This window comes from Thunnus thynnus, chromosome 22, assembly GCF_963924715.1.
Source record: "Thunnus thynnus chromosome 22, fThuThy2.1, whole genome shotgun sequence".
NCBI classification, from domain to species: Eukaryota; Metazoa; Chordata; class Actinopteri; order Scombriformes; family Scombridae; genus Thunnus; species Thunnus thynnus.
Window position 1 is genome coordinate 2,685,463 of NC_089538.1, and position 17,480 is coordinate 2,702,942.

Consider the following 17,480-nt stretch of genomic DNA (forward strand, 5'->3'; position numbering starts at 1 on the left):
TATTGTAGTTGAAGGAGATCATTTATGGAACAGCTGTAGTGAGGAACTGAAAACATTAAGTAAGTTTAAATGAACATTTGAAAATAACATTAAACAAATATGAAAGACTGGCATAGAAGGACAGTGTGTTAAAAGGCATCACAAGCTGCTGCTCCAGCCAACACCTTTTTTTTCAGGCTGCAGAAAAAAGGGAACTTTAAGTTGGTTTATTTCACTGTTTTGAGCTGCCTTCAGTCTCTTTTTTTCATATGTTTATGTATGTAAAAAACAAAACAAATTTGTATATGAAAACCAGAAATAAATTCTACTCTCCTTGAGCAAAACACTGAATACTGACCTTCATATTGTTTTGTAGTTAATGAAATAATATTAGTTATAGTCATGACTATTTTTGGCTCACCTAAATTAAAAAATATATTTTCCTCACCTCTATTGCTATCTACTGTCGCCATGCAGATGTTGGCCTTTGGAACTACTTTCTACTGGAGAAACTAATTCCTAATGTTTCACTGTGAGTTTTTTCAGATGATTAACATCAAGAATGCTCATCATTTCTGCTTGTTTGTTCACCTGGTCATTTCATATTGATTGCCAACATTTAATTTGAATGTTTTCACAGGAAGCATCAGACTGCTACTCTGTGTGGCTTGATGATTATTTCTTAACAGGCTACATGTCCAGATGGAGACTCTAATTAAAGCAACTCCATATTTATAAAGCTATTACCAATACTGATGTAACTGTTGTTATAATGACATTAATGCTACACGTTGATATCAACAATAACTGTCTGTATTAGCTGACACGTCAGTTTAATGTTTTATTGTAGTTACACATTGTGTCCACTAGAGGGCAGCAGTCATAACAATCACCAACTCCACCAGTGTCAGGTCAGATACAACAACACAACTGTCAAAATAAAGGCTGGTTCGCTTTAGTGATATTTAGAAGGATAACTTTTAAAATAAACATATACAGTTTTTAAAAAGGAACCCAAGAGGGTTTTGTCTGTCTCAAAGTCACAACACTTCAACCTCACCATTATTATAGTCTATCCTCACTTCGTGAACTATTTTGTGCTATAACATAATAACCATAATATCAGAGATGGATAATGCTGAATAGATTAGATAGTTTTACTTTTTTTAAAAAAGAATATGAACACTGTACAGTGGTCCCAGTGGCAGAGTCAGACCTGCAGAGGGTGTGCTTGGTAAAGCACCAGTAAGGGTTCACTCAGAGAGCCTCTGTTCAGACAGTATAGGCTCTGTGTTAGGGCTTCATGGAGGACCAGACTTCCACTCTCGTCTGTATAGCGCAGCTGAAAGCCCACCATCTCCAGAGGCTTCACAGCCAGAACAGCTGACACGTCAAACACATCATATCCAGTTGAGGGTCTCTGGTCCAGGCTCAGTAGTCTCTCCTCAAGGGCTGGACTCTCCTTCAGAGCTCTTTGTGAAGCGGTGACACTGTGCAGGGTGACAGTCACGCTGAGGGGGCGGGGGTGTAGGGTTTTCCTGAACAGAACCAGCTCTGCACCCAGCATTGAGGGGTTCAGGCTGCTGACATTGAACCAGATCCATCCTGGTGAAGCGTGATGTGGACCTGGGTGAGACACAGAATAAAAAGAAAAGGAAATAATTAGTTAAGAATGTCAAAGTTACTCCACAAACACCTTTAAAATGGACCTATTATGCTCATTTCCAGCTTATATTTTTATTCTGGGCATCCACTAGAGTAGCTTTGCATGTTTCACAGTCCCTCCTTATTTATCTTATACTGGCCCTTTATTCAGTCCCTCAGTTCAGCCTTTGTCTCTAACAGGCAGTCTTAACTCCTGTCTCTTTAAGGCACCCCTCCTGATGAGCCCACTCTGTTCTGATTGGCCACCTTTCTGGAAGCCTACAGAGGGGGCAGCATGTATCAGAGTCGTGTTAAGTTACTGCTGATGAAAACCCAACATTTGCTGCTGAAATGCTTCATATTAAAAGCTTAAATGACTAAATAACAGGAGACTTTTATTGTTAAGAATATATAGAAAATTAAATGTGTTCCTCATGAATTAACAGAGCTTCATTATTGGTGCTAAAAACCAGTCAACACAACAACATCTGGAGATATTTGGAGCTCTTTGTTGAGCAGATCAGTTAGAAATAACGCTGAGAGGAATAGTACAAAGCAGAAACAGCCACAGTGATGATGATGTTTACCAACAGGTAAACTACTAATTTTACTTTGCCGTGCTGTGTAATGGAAAAAAACTCACAGCGTGCCAGCTCGACTCCAGTCATGGCTTGGCGTGACTGCCCCCAAAACAATGGAAAAATACCATAACATTAGCAGAGCGGAGCAGTGAACTCATGCTGTGCATGGAGCAGATGAAGATATAAAGAAATCTGTCATGAGCTGACGTCAGCTCGGGCTGAAAGTAGAAAAAAATGCTGGAAACCAAGCATTCCGAGCAGTCTGAAGCCGGTGCTTTTTGCTAACAGGGATAACTTCTACATACGTTTACCTCATTATTTGACACTTTGGCCAAGTTTAATATGAACATTTGACATTGTAACATTATATATATGACTAAAAATAAGGAAAAGCATAATAGGTCCCCTTTAAGGATCAGTGTGTTGGCAAGCTTTTGCTCTTTAATTACAAATGATATACAGTACCAGTCAAAAGTTTGGACACACTTTGTCATTCAAGTAAATGGGAAGGTGTGTCCAATGTAGTTTTACTACCATTCCAGACATCAGTTTGTTTCTATTATTGTCTGTATAGAATGAAAATCAATTAGCAGACTCTCAAAACTTGGTGGGCTCTGTAATCCATCACAATAAACATTTCATCTGCATTCATTTGCAAAAACTCAATTAGGCAACTTAAGCAAGTTTCAAGTGTTTGCTAATTGATTTTCAGATTGTATGGAATTTAAAATAAAGCAACATAGTATGCAAAATGTTTTGTTGCGATATAAAGTGCAGGTGATTTGCATTTCAGAACAAATATACACAGTTCAGGCTAGAACATGCAAAAAAAACCAAACAAACAAACAAACAAAAAAACTGGTATGGTCCTTTATCTTTAGTTTTATCTGTATAACATACCCACTAATTAAAAAGCCTGTGAAAGTTTCTCAGTAGTCTGAGAGAACAACTCTGATGATGTCATAATGATGCCATCAGGGTTATTTCAGTTTGGGCTTGTAGCAAACAGAAAACCCGCATTACAAACTGGAGGTGTGGAGTTTAAGAGACATGGGCATTTATCAGGCAGGGAGGGTCTAAGAAAAGACATTATTGAGATGCATTATGGGAGGTGTGGGATGCAGTGTCAAGGGACTATTATGCTTTGTCACGCCCTGCCTGGACTTTGTGTGTTTTTTGGTCTCTTTGTGTTTTTATGTTCTTTGGAGTTTCCTGGTTTGATTTGTGTTTAGTCTCTCTGGTCATATGGGTTTTCTTGTTATATTTGGGTGGTGGGTTTGGATTGCCTTTTGTTGTTTAGCCTGGCGTGTTGTATTCTTGGGTTTAGGTTCATGGTGGTTCTTGGATGGGTTGGTATGGGTTGTAGAGTATTGTGTTTTCTGGGTTTTGGTTTTCTATTGTTCTGTGTTTCCCCTGTGTGTTCATGTCCTCCTCAACACCTGCTCTGCATTTGGACTCATTAGCCCTGCCCTGCTCAGTTTTCACCACACCTGCCCTGTGTTAGCCTCATCAGCTCTGCCCTGCTCCCTGTGTTTTCTCAGCCAATCAGCTCCCTGTATGTTCACTCTCCTCTACTGAGTTCTCCACCCATCTCCCCACTTACACCTCATCTTCTCCTTAGTTCAGTTTCTTTTTAAGCCCTGGTTTTTTGTTCAGGCCTGGTTGGATCATTTGTTTTGTCTGCTAGTTCTGTTCAGCTCTGTTTGCCTTGTTCTGTTCTTGACCATTGCAAGATTAAAGGAGATTTTCGTCAAATCTGCATTCCGGCCTCTGCGTTTGGGTCCACTCCTGCTTCCCCGACCTGACGTGCTTAGCATAATAGGGACTAAAAGTCAGGATAGCTCTGCCTCTGCTGCCTAAATTTTGACCATACTTTGTTATCTGTGTCACACAATTCCACCAAATTTATGGAAGCGTAATAATAAATTATTGGAGTTTTGATTGACTATGGTGTCCTACAGTGTAACACACGACAAAAATGGAAAAGAGAGAGTTCATAAAGTTTCAAACACTGTGGAGGCTGATGGAGACTTTAACTCAGCTTGAGTTAAAGCAAAAAACATTTTTGCTATTTGTGAATTTTATACATTTTAAATTAGCAATAATCCTCCAAATTTGCAGTTGATATTTGTCTTGTATATTTCCTGGTAGTAGAAAATATTAAAACTGCACTATTAGTTTTATACTAACAATTGCTCAAATGTCTACATGTAATGTGAAAGGGGTTGCACCAAACTGACAGACAGAATTATCACCAACTCAGTTTCCTTCATCTCTTCAGAGCATTTGTATTGCATTCAGGATCTGGGTCCTGATCAGCAAAATACCTGGATTCTTTACGCTCAGATGCTAATGAATATCTTATCAAAACTTTTATCTCTCCTCTCTCTGATTTTATTAGCAAAGAGCAATAGGAGACATATAGCAGCTTCTCATTTTTAGCTGACCATTGTTGTCTCTGGTTAAAATGATGGCCATCGCCAGCAGCAGATTAGATCAGCTGATCACCTCATGTCAATTGAAGAATCTCCCAGTTAAACTTTGACTTGTCAACAATTGAATCTGATCAGCTTCATAGTTGTGAATCAGGCTTTTAGTACCTGGAGTAAATAGCTGGTGATATACAGTAGACTACAGCTGTTAATTAAATGTGTCAGATACATTTTATTAATATTAAATATTGCATATATATAATATATATATATAATATAGAGTTGCAAATATTATAAGGTAAATCTAATTAAATTTGATAAAGGATTTGATAAGTGGATTCAATACTGCATTTGAATTTGAACACTACTTGCCCAGCACCAAACAGTAGACAGAGAAAGTTAGTGAATAGTGAACATACTGGAGCACTTAGCAGCTTAAGAGTCAGATATTTTTCTCAGGGGTTGGCGGAGACCAAAACAGAGCTAAAAGGAGAGTGGGTGTTGGACTTGTATTCATCAGGAGGACAGAAACCTGACTCCAAATGAATGCTGACTGTGTGAACAGGCAACTGTTTCCTAACATGTTCACCATATTAACTATAAGGCCAAAAAAAATTAATAATACAGCTTTAAAGTACATTAATTCTTTGCATACTGCATAAGTATACTTTAAGTACACCATCTAGTACTGAATTAGGACACTGTTTGTCTTCATATTTGGTAAGTTTTAAGCATGTTGCACATCTGGCTACATGGAAAATGTACTGTAAAATGTATCATTACTTCTACAATTGAGGATTTTATTCTAAGATAGAGACACTGAGCACCAGCTATAGAAGAACAAGTGTAAACGCTGATCTAGATGAGGTTGACCACTGTGTAAAGCCAGTTTTTGAAAGAAAGTAGGAAATTTAACATTTCTGATTATTACTTTAAAATAACAGGGTCATTGATATCAAATTTGTACCATCAACACTCCGAAAACTCTGCACCAGCGTTCCATCTGATCTCCCAAAGTCTTGAGCCTCCAGTGAGTCCAGACGCTGATAGATCCTCCTCATGTAGGGATGTGGTTTGGCCTGATGGCTCGCAGACACTTTATTGATATGTAGCATTTCCAAAATAGCTTTGTCGAGCTCCTGGTCATCCTCTGCATCTCTGCGGTGCTCCATCAGCAGCAAGCCTGTGACTGAACACAGCAGGACGAAGGCCAGCGTTACATCCAGAAATCCCAAACACACTCCTCGGACCATTCTGAGTTTCGATTATTTTTCAGCCCGTCTGATATGATCCTGCACTGTATCTGCACTTCTTTTTCTGTGAAAGTGCTACTGAAACTTCCACCTAACCCAGAGTCGTGTAACAGTCTGTGCACTAATACAGTAGGTATGTAGGAACCGCAGGGGCTGTCAGGACTTAGTGAAGCAGTCCCACTGAAGCTGAGGAATGTTACTTCCTTTTGACAAACACTCTACCATGGACTGTAATGAGCCACAGTCCTGCATCGCTCTCAACAAGCAAGCACTGGGTTGATGCACTGACTGGAAAAACTCTACTTTGACTTGAACAGAAGATTAGACATGAACAACAAGGTACCACAGGGTAATGACTGCAGTCTCAATATATTGTGAGATGCATGTTTAACTCACAAATACAGTAATGTTTTCTTCATCTTTGAACATTGAAGACAAAGAGGTGGACATGATTCTTTTCATTAACCACACAATTCTGTGTTGAGACAGAAATTTGAGATTTTGAGAATAAACTCAAAATATTTTGAGAAAAAAGTTTTAATATTATGAGAGTAAAGTCATCATTTTAGAGAAAGTGTCAAAACATGTTCAGATAAATTCATAATTTTACAATAAAAAAGATGTAATGTTACAAGAATATGTGATCATTTTATGAAAAAATGATAAAAGAAAAAGTCATATGATCTCAAGATAAAGTAATTTTACTGGAAAGTTGTAATATTACACAAAAAATTTGTAATTCTATGAGAAAAAGTTGTAGTAATACGAAAAAAGTCATCTTATTATATGAATTCAGTCAATGTATTACCAGAATAGGGTTTCTTTATTTCAAGAACTATATTCTTGTAATATTACCTTTTTATTACATTTTTTCTTGTAACATTGTGACTTTCTCTCAAATATTTGGATTTCATTCTTTAAAATCCCAATTTTTTCCCTTAGAGTTACCTTTGTACTCCATTGTTCCCTGCTAAGTAAGTCTTGTAGCAATGCAATGCCTTGCTTACAGTGGGCTCTGTTTTTCTGATACAAGACACAGACACATATGCAAGCAAACTCTCCAGGTGCAAACACAGATGGGCATGACCAGCACATTTTTTCGATTTTGGTGACCACAGGCGTTGTCACAAACCAGGTGCAGCTGGGAACAGCGTGTAATAGAGGCCGAATGCATTGTTAGTAAGACGAATGCAGAATCAGCAGGCAGAGTCGTCAGGCTGACCTTCAGTAACAAGCAATAAAATGAGCTCTTGTCATCCCCTTTAAAAACAGCATCAAGTGAAGCTGGGGTCTCTCTGGGGAAAAAAAAAAGTTCACCACTATGAAGCACCTGATGTTCCAGATCCTGACTGTTCCTGTCACCATGTCAAGAGATTGAAATAATCAATGAAGTATCCGCTGCTGTGCATTCAGTGAGTAACATTACACATAGCCCCTCCCTCAAATGACTGTAGATGAAACACAGGTTTCATTACTGCTGCTGTGTTATGACTACAAGTGTCTAATCAACTGCACGGACAAGATCAGACATTCTACAAGTTGTTGTGGTGAACTCATCACCAATCAAACAGAACATCAGTAATGACATTTCTTTAGAAGTGCAGGTCACCAGATTACTCTCCTGTGGATCATATTCTTGGTAAAAATCTTCCTCAGTCACATTACAATGTGTGGTCCAGTGCACATATCAATCTGGAGACGACAAAAACAAATGTGTAGTAAACTGAAAGAAGAAAAACTGAACATTAATGAATGATATTTTGTGTTTTTGGAGAGATTTGTGTGTAAAGCCACAAAAATTGCTGTGCGTCTGCATTTCGTAGTAAGAGGCAAACATTTGGATGTGATAAGAGCATTTGCAATGAGCAGGTTTTAGTACAATTGCAATTTTGTGTGAAAATGAGCACCAAAGTTGCACTACGCCTTCTAATCAGCATGAACATGCTTCTCCTCCTCGGAGATACATTCATTTAGACAGGAAATTATTGAACAGGCACAGATGCAAAAAAAATAATAGACTATCACCTGAAGAAAATTGTCATTTAATACTCAATTGATCCATTGTTAATATAAAAATATTGATGAGTGCAGCTTAAAGGAAGCCCCCAAGGTCCAGGACAAATACACTCACTATACTAACTATAACTTTTTTAAAAGTTGAAGACCAAAATATAGATATGATATTAAGAAGTCTGTATCAGACAGTCCAAGTCGCTTTTTTCAGAGTTACTATTCACACCACTGCTCTCTTGCTTTACAGGGAATGTATCCTTACATGAAGCCTTAGGTCTTTTCCTTACATTACCACACAGTTAAACCTTTTATTTTTTCCCACTTCTGTTCAATAATGACAAAGCTGTTGCTGAAACCACCAGGCACTTTGAACAAGACTTTGATCTCAGAGGCCACTCTTTGTCTTTAGGTTTTTCCGCTCCGATTACTGATCCAAGCAACAGCAACAAGAGGAGGAAGGCGTCCACAGTCAGCTCTTCCTGCCCTCAGCCTCTGTCCCTCCCTCTCTCTCCTTCTCTACTCATCTCTCTCTCTCTCTCTCTCAGGGGTGGAGTTTGCCTCTGAGGACAGAGTACGATTCTGTCAATGAGGTAGTTGCTGTTGAAAGCAGAGGAAGGCAGCCAGGTACGGAAGGACGAGAAGAAGGAGAGGAGGCGCCAGATGTTAGCAGATCAGGTAAGGACATGTTTAAATGTGTGTATGTGTGGAAATCTCTGGGGACCTTTCTTGTTCAGGGAACAAAATACGATGTTAGTCTTCTTCTTCTCATTCAGTTTTCAGTTATTTTTTCTTTTCAATTATTTTGATTTGCACCAGAAGTCTGTCTCTGTCTCTGTAGCATCTGTTTCTCTTCCCTCTCTCTCAACATAAACTATAATTTGCCTCAAATCTGCCTCTTTTTAGGTCAAAATATTTGTCTTATCAAGATCCCATTAATTGATGTCTCACTGAACTCCTGTATTTTAAATGTCTGAAATCTTTTGTCAGTACAAGGTATGGATTCATAGATACTGATATTTCACTAACATGGCTATTAACGTTTAATATAATCATAGTCTCAAGTACCCACCATCATCAGTGATGCTGTATGTAAAGGCAAAATAATTTCTAAACTGCACAAACTCACTCATTTTTGTTATTCAACAGCACTGTAACATGCACCGGCACATTTTTCATCACACACTTACCTCCTCTTTCTTGCAGCTTGGGAGTTTTTTAAGGCTTTCTGTTGCACATTCTGGACTATGCTGGATGGCAGCCAAATGTTAGCCGCTCATGTTTTCAGCAGAATGCCTTCTTCTTCCCCGATGGCTCGTCTTTCTTTGAAAATTGCTGGCTGCTAGGGGCCCTGTCATTATTAAGATTAGAAGAAGAAGCGTTGCTGTGAATGGATGTAACAGACATTCCCAGCTGTGGAGCGAAGCCACTTGTTACATGACACATCACATTACCCTGCCGCCGTGTGTTTTGTGTTCATCACTAGGTTGTGGTTTGGGAAAGGCAAGATAATATTGATAAAATTCTCCTGTTATGGAAGGGTTTCTTATTGTGAGTGTAGAGTTATGAGATGCTAAATGACATGTATGACCTTTGAATATTATTTTATGCTTGTGCGGTGTTACCTTTCCAAGGAGAGGAGGGGGTAAAGCTGTAAAGAGACAGAAAGCACATGCTATCTTTTTACCAGCTGGTATATGTAAAATGTTTAATGCTTACAGTAATATCTCAGACATGTATTGTACCTAAACAGTACTGAGCACATTCTGTTCTGTAGAATTAATAACATACACAGAACAGTTTTTATTTCAAGAAACAGAAGATTAGTGGAGAAATATTTGGAGGAATTCTCTTTTATCCATGGATTCTGGAAATGAATCATGGAATGAATCCCAACTTAAAAGGCTTGGTATGGGTCAACTCGATAGCATCTTTTGCTATCACCTGGAAAATAACCCCCTCTTTCAGACTCTATGTCCCCAGTTTGTAACACACACTTTTCTGGAAAAAAAAGTGTGTTGCGTGTTAATTCTCTTACAAATAAAAAGCTGTATTCATAATCAATAAAACGCACCATTGCTCAGCTCAGCACACTCAAGGTTTTTCAGCTCCAGCCTTGTTTTGTCTGGTATGACAAGTAGCTTATGTGGGCTAATGTTAGCAAACTTTAGATGGATATTGCTGTGTAGCTGACATTACTGAGTCAGTTTACTGACTGCACTCTTCTGCTACTGTTGAGCATTTTCCATTTTTCTGTAATTGCCACTGTTCATCAAAAGTTACAGTTGGCTTTAAGGCCTGGTCACACCGGAAAGTGGCACAATACTCATTTCCCTGTCCTCGCAAAATATGTGGTAGCCTACTAGAAGCTTGGTGACATAGTGACTACTCATACAGCTAGTTGACATACTACTAGTACTGGTGAGCTAATATGAACATGCTAGCCAGCTAGAAAACATACTAGCGCTAGGTTGTCACATACTATTTCTTTGGGTATTTTCAAGCCTTTATTAACAGATAGTAGAGAGATGAAATGAAGGAAAAGGAGATGCACCAAAGGTCCCTGGCCAGGTAGCTTGGTTGCTAACCAGACAAGTTTCCACAGTTTAATTTATTTTAAAGAGATATAGTTGTGCGACTCCTGTCTCATTACGGTGTGCAAACCATGTGTCTTTTGTGGTATGGTTTTTACTCCAGCAGAGCAGGGTTATATAAAAGAGGATGGTGCAACACAGCTGTTTTAGACTTTCTGGCTCTGTTTTACCTCAAAGGTCAGCACTGTTGGGATGGTTTACGGCGAGAACTGTTACAGCAAGTTTATCAAAGTTAAACTCAGCATAAAAGATTCGTACATATTTCCTTTGCTCCATTCAAATGTATTGGTTTCTCTCCAAAATGTCACAGTTTTAAATGCTGGTTTAGTAGGACTTTGGTGGGCTCCCTCCAGAGCCAAATAGCTGTTTTCATGGGCTGAGAAGTACTCCTCACAACAGGCAAACATCCTGTGTAAAATAGGTGGAGTGCCCCTTTAAGAGGGTATGAATCAACTGGAGAGAGTGGTACTATATACCATCCAACACTGCGGTTTTGTTTGGATTAGGCAGTGCATGTTGTACTGCCGACCCATGAGCTTACTATAGGAATGCACATCTAGCCTGTCATTAGACCTGCTGGCTTTGACATTCAGCAGGTGCTGAGCCTCTTCTTAAATGACATGTCAGTAGAGAAAACAGCAAAGGTTCACTCCTGACACATGAGGTTAATTCAAGGTGAGAGTGGTGGTATTTGCTCATATGATCAGGATCTAAATCCACAGAACCAGGCATGTCAGGAAACAGGACGCCTTCCCTGCTTGCATCTTGTTGAGATGATATTGTATGGCAACTGTAACATGAAGCTTTGCCAAAACAGGAAAAGGATCAACTGCAAACAGGGAAAGGACCCTCAGAGTGCTCCGGGCAGCTTAACATTAGGACCTTTCCCACCACTCCCACCTCCCATCTGCTGCCTCCCCACTGGGACTCACATCAGTTAGAAGGCCGTCCAAATCTTTAACAGGACACATTACCGAGGTCTTTCACAGAGAGTGAATATCAGCAACATGCAGTCTTGACACAATGCTGGACTGGCTGTTATCTGCTAAAATGTGATCTACTCTCAGCTCTGGCATGCAGTTGGACTTTGGTTTGCTCTCATTCTGCATCTCATTACTCACAAAGCTGCAAAGGAAGTATCGTGTGTGTGCTATTGTTGCAAATACGACTGCTAGTAACACCTGTAAGTTAATGCAGTGACAGTGGTGGAATCTGCTAGTAATCCTTCTCTTCCCTATGTTTTAAAACAAGTGTAAATTAATCATCAATCATCTACTTTTAAAACTATTTTAATGCTTACTGCAATGATCCTCACCACAGAGGTCAGTGATGTTTTTTTTTTAAATGCTCATTTCCATTGAGTCAAAATACCACAAGTCAGTTTAAAAGCTGATGCTTAAAATGAAGTAGTTTGTACAAAGTGTCCTCTGACAACGTCAAAAGGCAAATAATAAATACCTGTACTGAAAAGGTGCTATGAAAGTTCCTTCTTAACAAAGTCACATATACAACATGTCTGGAATGCATTTGGAAGTACATTCAGTGTTTATCACCAAAACACATTCATTGTGGCCTTCCAAACATGTTGTATCCTTTTTGTAAAGATATTTTAAATCCTAAGGATAGCTTAATGGCTGATCACAAGGTTATGCTGCACACTAGAGTTTTATTCTTGCCAATCTTAACTACACAACATAAATTACAATTTGGAAAACAGCCACATGACGAGGTCACAAAAGGTCATTTGAAGTACAAGTAATTACCTCTACTGTGCATCCTAAATGTCAACTTTCCAGGAACTATGTTAACAGTCTTGTTTTCAGCATGACTGCCACAGACATTACAGCTTTTTTCAGTTAAATATTTAATCCTACTATTGAAGTTAAACATTAAAGTCTGTGATTTCCAACAGCCCCAACATAACAGAATATGTCGCCAGCACTTAGGATGGTTTCTGAGAGGGTGTTGGCAGGGAGGTTATAACCATCTGAAATCCTGTTTTTGCACACTGAGCTCCTTGAACATCATCTTAACAGCTTGCTAAACACACACATTGTTCATGGGGACAAGCTATAACATGTTCCCCAATGCAGAGGCTGATTATAAGGTGTTTCTCTGTTCAAGGTGCTTTCTGTGTGAGGTCCGGGGTCCTCGACAAGTGCGGAAGGAATGTGGTAGGATGACATCTGAAGCCTCTTTTCAAACACAAAACATCTCCACCACTGAGATAAAATGAAGCTTTATTGATCCCTGCAGAGAAAGGAGGGGTTAGGTACTAGGAGCCAACAATGAAACAGAAAATAGAATGGAAACAGGCTATGATTGCAAAACAAGGGAAGACTGAAGCATATACAGTGATTTAAAACACCCTTATGTTCTATTAAAGAATGTGCTAAATATGGTTTTATAGGATATTTATCATCCTCTGCTTATACTAATTAGGGTAACAGAAAATAAAAGTCTCCTATAGCAGAGAGGTCCATGTTGGGGTTGACACTTTATACATGTCAAAGGTCACTGAAAAACATCATGTCATTACCAGAGTGAGAGTGTTTCGCCTCAGGGAAAGGCCAACATTTGGTTGTAATGAACCTATTTCCAGACAAGCTGAGCATAGAACAAGTCACAGAGTCTACAAATAGAGATCTGCCTGAAGCTGGTTGAAAACTCTTATAATAACTGTTCTCTGACTTATAATTGCAAAAAGAATGAACAACAACTTTACTTGCGGTTGTTGTCATAAACCAACAGCATCAGGCTATTACTGTTTATGAAGGTGTGCTTATATTGGTGCTCATTCATGCTTATGCTTGTAGATCTTGTAGTCTTGACTAATCATATTGTTTCTTGTGGTTTTGGCTGCTTCTTCACAGATATGAAACTTAATTAGATATAAAGTTATGAACCAGACCTGCCACCACACCATCCCCATATTTACCGGGTTTCTTCCATATTTTCACCCCCTCTTGCTGTGCTCCTGTTATGTTGTTTCTCTTGGGAAACTCCCGTAATTTGCATGGCCCTCAACCTTTATTATGAATAATCGTACATACACACGGATCCATAAGTTTTGTATGTTTGTCTAATGTTACCAGATCAGTTGCCAGATCTATGAAACACAATGTACACACACAATCCACACACTACATACAGTTTCAACCCATCTGTCACCACAACCCGATTCAAGGGGCGTGTGCACAGCTGCTCTCTGTACAGGTAGTCTTTCCTCCTGTCCTCTGTCCTCCTCCCTCTGCTGCTGATGTGATTCACTGCTGCAGGTACTGCTGGTAGAGAGGAGGGGCTGGTTTGTCTCAGCCAGCAGCCAATTTTACAAGAATTTGCCAAATTACATACAGACAGCTTTCATGTTATTAGCCTAACTAGTGCACTGTGGTTGTGTAAAACATACCAGCGGTGGATGGGACACTGCTGGCAAAGCAGTTGAAAATATTGCTTGTGGTATCACTGATGGTTTAATCCTAAACCATTAGTACGTTATAAGGAATATTGAACTGACATAGTTTCTTACAGATTAACATAAGCAGTAAATACAATATACTCCAGTTGTCCTATATTTTTGCAGAGTAGCTTCTAGCAGTGTTGTCCCTATAGGATATCCAGCACCACTGAAGGATGTGGTGGGGAAAACAAGCTTGTCATTGTGAAGCATGTCCCTCATTTTAACACTTCTATGTCCTGGATGTGTTGCTAAGTGCAAACATCATGTGCAGTACACTATGGCAAAAGGTTTGAACCATGACCAATCGATGTACGTGAAATGGCAATGTCTTTGGTTTGTTTGTGAAATGATCACTAATTTGATTTAAACCAATATAGACATGTGAATAACTATTGGTAGACTGCTGATGTTTGGTTGTGATTTTCACATTTTCCTGTCTCACACTCTTAAAGGTGATGAAGTTGGCTCATGAATTGGTAACTGTTTGTCACTGATAATACTGTTATGGTGTTTTGGATTTTCTCATTTGTATTGTGAAATGTGTTTTGCACTTCAGGGCCACCCTATATGTTAAACACATCATTAATAGAAAATAGACATTTTATTATATATGAAATGCCAGTCTGAAACCCTTCTCATTTCTTTCACAGCTCTGGACCGATCATGTGAACTGGTTAAAGCTCACAGCCACATGCAGCAGAGTCATCATATCATCACAGGAAAATGTAGCTTGTTCTCAAGAGGAAAGGCAATCTCCAGTTTCATAAACTCTCCCATTGAAGCTTGTGTCTGAAAGCAATCCAAAAATCCTTAGAAGTCTTTAAAGACCCTACAGGACGTCGGCTTGTGATTGACAGTGATGGGTTCACTGGCTCAAACGCTGGCCTGGATGTTGCTTCCGGTGCTTCTGTTGGCAGTGACCTGCTCATCGCATGGTTCCCTTGTGAAAGTCAATAAGGGTTTAAAGGTGAAACGGGGTCAGGCAGCTTACCTCCAGGATGGTGACCTTCAGTTTCATATTCCCCGTCAGAAGGATGCATGCAAGGTGGAGGTGGTGTTAAATGAGCCCATAACTCAACGAGTGGGAAAACTTATGCCTCAGGTAATGGAAAAATCCTCCTCAAATGAAAAACCCCTGTGTGTTCCAGGCAGTTTACCATCTGTAAACCAAGTAGTATAGTTTGAAGGAATGCATTACGCTTCCATAACACTGGTTGACAGCTAACATGTAGGAAACCATGTAATATATCTTTAGTATTGCAGTATTGATGTGCTCAGTGTAAAGAGTATGTCTTACAATTCATTTTTTACCATTCTAGCACCCTGCTAGTTCCCTCTTGAATGCCAATTTCCCTCTAGGCCTCAATCCTTACAGTTGTAATGCCAGAGTGCATGATGTATGTAATTGTTGTTTTATAAAAGCATATAAAATCTGTCAAAAATAGATAACACTGAAACAGTGAGTATATAATTTAAAAGGTGTAATGAAAAAACAATAGCTAGAAAAACAGAAAAATGTTGGGGTGAATGGAGAACCCTGTCTCCTACTAAATACGTGTATGTACTAGGGGTGTTACAATTTAAATTCTAAATCGAAAATTGATTCGAAAAAGATTTTGACCTTTGAAATCAAAGGCAGGATCAGCGATTCTCCCTATTTTTTTTTCTCTCCACTCCCACCTACTTGTGCATGTCCGGCACACAACATTTCAAAGATGACACAGCGTAGCTTAACGGTAGCCAGTAACTGCATTACTTTTCAAGACACCGTGGCCACTGCCAGAGTCAGAGATGATGGAGAAACAAAACTGGAAAATCCTCCAGCTTCCCTGAAGTCTCCAGTATGACATTTTGTCTTCCCCGTGAGTTGTGTAAACAACAAACGCGTCGTTAATTGAAAAACTACAGTTCAGTATAGTTGGAATTTACGGGATCAATAACTCATAAGCGAAACTTTGTTAAAACACAAATGACGCCTCTTTCCTACCCTAGTGAGGTAGACAACTAACTATAATTTTCACCAAGACGAGCTGTCCTCTGAGCTGGACAAATATCATTGGTCTCTATGTACAGCCAGCTGTGAGACAAGTGTGTAGGGACCATCCACAAAGTGCAACACTTTGGCATCCTCACCTAAAACCTGCAAAAGGAAATTCAAGCTGCTATTGTAAAGTACTTTCTGCTATCTAGTGTCTCTTCTTTTTGTTTTTGTGTTTAACAGTTTGTTCCCAATTGACTGGGGAAATAAGTTATTGTTGTTACATTTTAAATAAATTATTTAAATGTAACCATATGGCCTTATTGTGATACATGCCTGAATTTCATTCTATTATTTGTACCATATTTTGTCCTACATGTTGTAAGGTTTAGGCTACTTGGGGTAGGCTAACTTAAGGTTAGGGAAAGATTGAAATTTCAGTTGATTATTGACAGCATTTAAAATATGTCAGATTAAATTCAATTGGCAGTGAGTCTATGATTTCAAAGGTGTAAGTTAGTAGTGAATGGACAACATTGTCTTCTACAAAATACATTTTATAACCAAGTGCTTTGAGGTAAGATAAAATAATCTAAAAATGTTAATCAGGCTTTTGTTGCCAGGAGTGGAAAAACATACGAAATACAGTGAACATAAAATGTTGAAAAAGTTAATCCTGAGTTCTGATTTTCAAGTATAAATCATTAACCTGGGCTTTACTGTAAGCTGAGGTTAATAAATTAAAAAACCACATGGTACTGTATTAGACTGGGCTTAGGTCTCTACAGCATAGGCCGAGTGTGAAAAGCCTTTACTGTCTGCCCTTCATCCTAAACACACCTACACATTTCCTTGTCTTGAGCAGCCTTGTTTTCATGTTCAGTAAAGAGGTATTTTGCCAAGGAGAATGCAGAGGGACCTCTCTGTACTTCTTCCTTTGTTTGCCAGGTAGACCACTCGTCTCCTCTCTAATGACTCGGTGATGACAGATACAGTCAACTGTTGACTGCCCCAAATTATTGTGTTTAGAGTTGCATTCAGACGTTAAGAATTAAAACTGAAACATTCACTTTGCTACAAGTTTGCCAACATGGTGTTTATGAGTTATTTTTAATGCATGATTTATTTATTTATTTATTTTAAAGTGTGGTTTATGTCTGATGTGCATAATCTGTTTCCCTTTGGTTTTGTTTTAAACTATGTAAGAAAGAAGTAATAACTTAACGAATAAGTTAATAAATGCTATAAATAAATAAATAAATAGCTTATAAATGTGACTACATTTATAAGCAATAAACACACTTTTCCTCAAGTCAATACACTCAGGGGTTTTGCTGCTACAGCTGTAATTGGTCTGGTATGACCAGTAGCTTATCCTGACTAATTTTAGCTACTGTTAGCAAACCTTTGATAGATATTGCTCAATCACATAACTGATTTTATGACTTTACTTTACTTGTGCCACTGTTACACAAGCAGTCACCATTATCCTGAAATTGTCACTGGATGCCACAGTGGCTGCTCTTCAGTAAATGTGACATAGTCTAAT

At 38.8% G+C, this 17,480-nt stretch overlaps 2 protein-coding genes across 3 annotated transcripts in view; one reads left to right on the top strand and one right to left on the bottom strand.

Annotated features, from left to right (window-relative positions):
• Positions 1–1,189: 1,189 nt before the first annotated feature.
• Positions 1,190–5,889, bottom strand: LOC137175138 (uncharacterized). The gene is made up of 2 exons (XM_067580850.1): positions 5,604–5,889; positions 1,190–1,605 (listed from the first exon to the last, which is right to left on the bottom strand). The coding sequence occupies exons 1-2, from the start codon at positions 5,887–5,889 to the stop codon at positions 1,190–1,192; spliced, it is 702 nt and encodes a 233-aa protein (XP_067436951.1).
• Positions 5,890–8,457: 2,568 nt separating this feature from the next.
• Positions 8,458–17,480, top strand: part of frem1a (Fras1 related extracellular matrix 1a) — a 33,233-nt gene continuing 24,210 nt past the window's right edge. For both annotated transcript variants that reach the window (XM_067579690.1, XM_067579691.1), the window contains exons 1-2: positions 8,458–8,577; positions 14,604–15,055. In XM_067579690.1, coding sequence (XP_067435791.1) covers positions 14,813–15,055 — 243 coding nt within the window. In that variant the 5' untranslated portion in view covers positions 8,458–8,577; positions 14,604–14,812. The remainder of the gene's footprint in view (positions 8,578–14,603; positions 15,056–17,480) is intronic.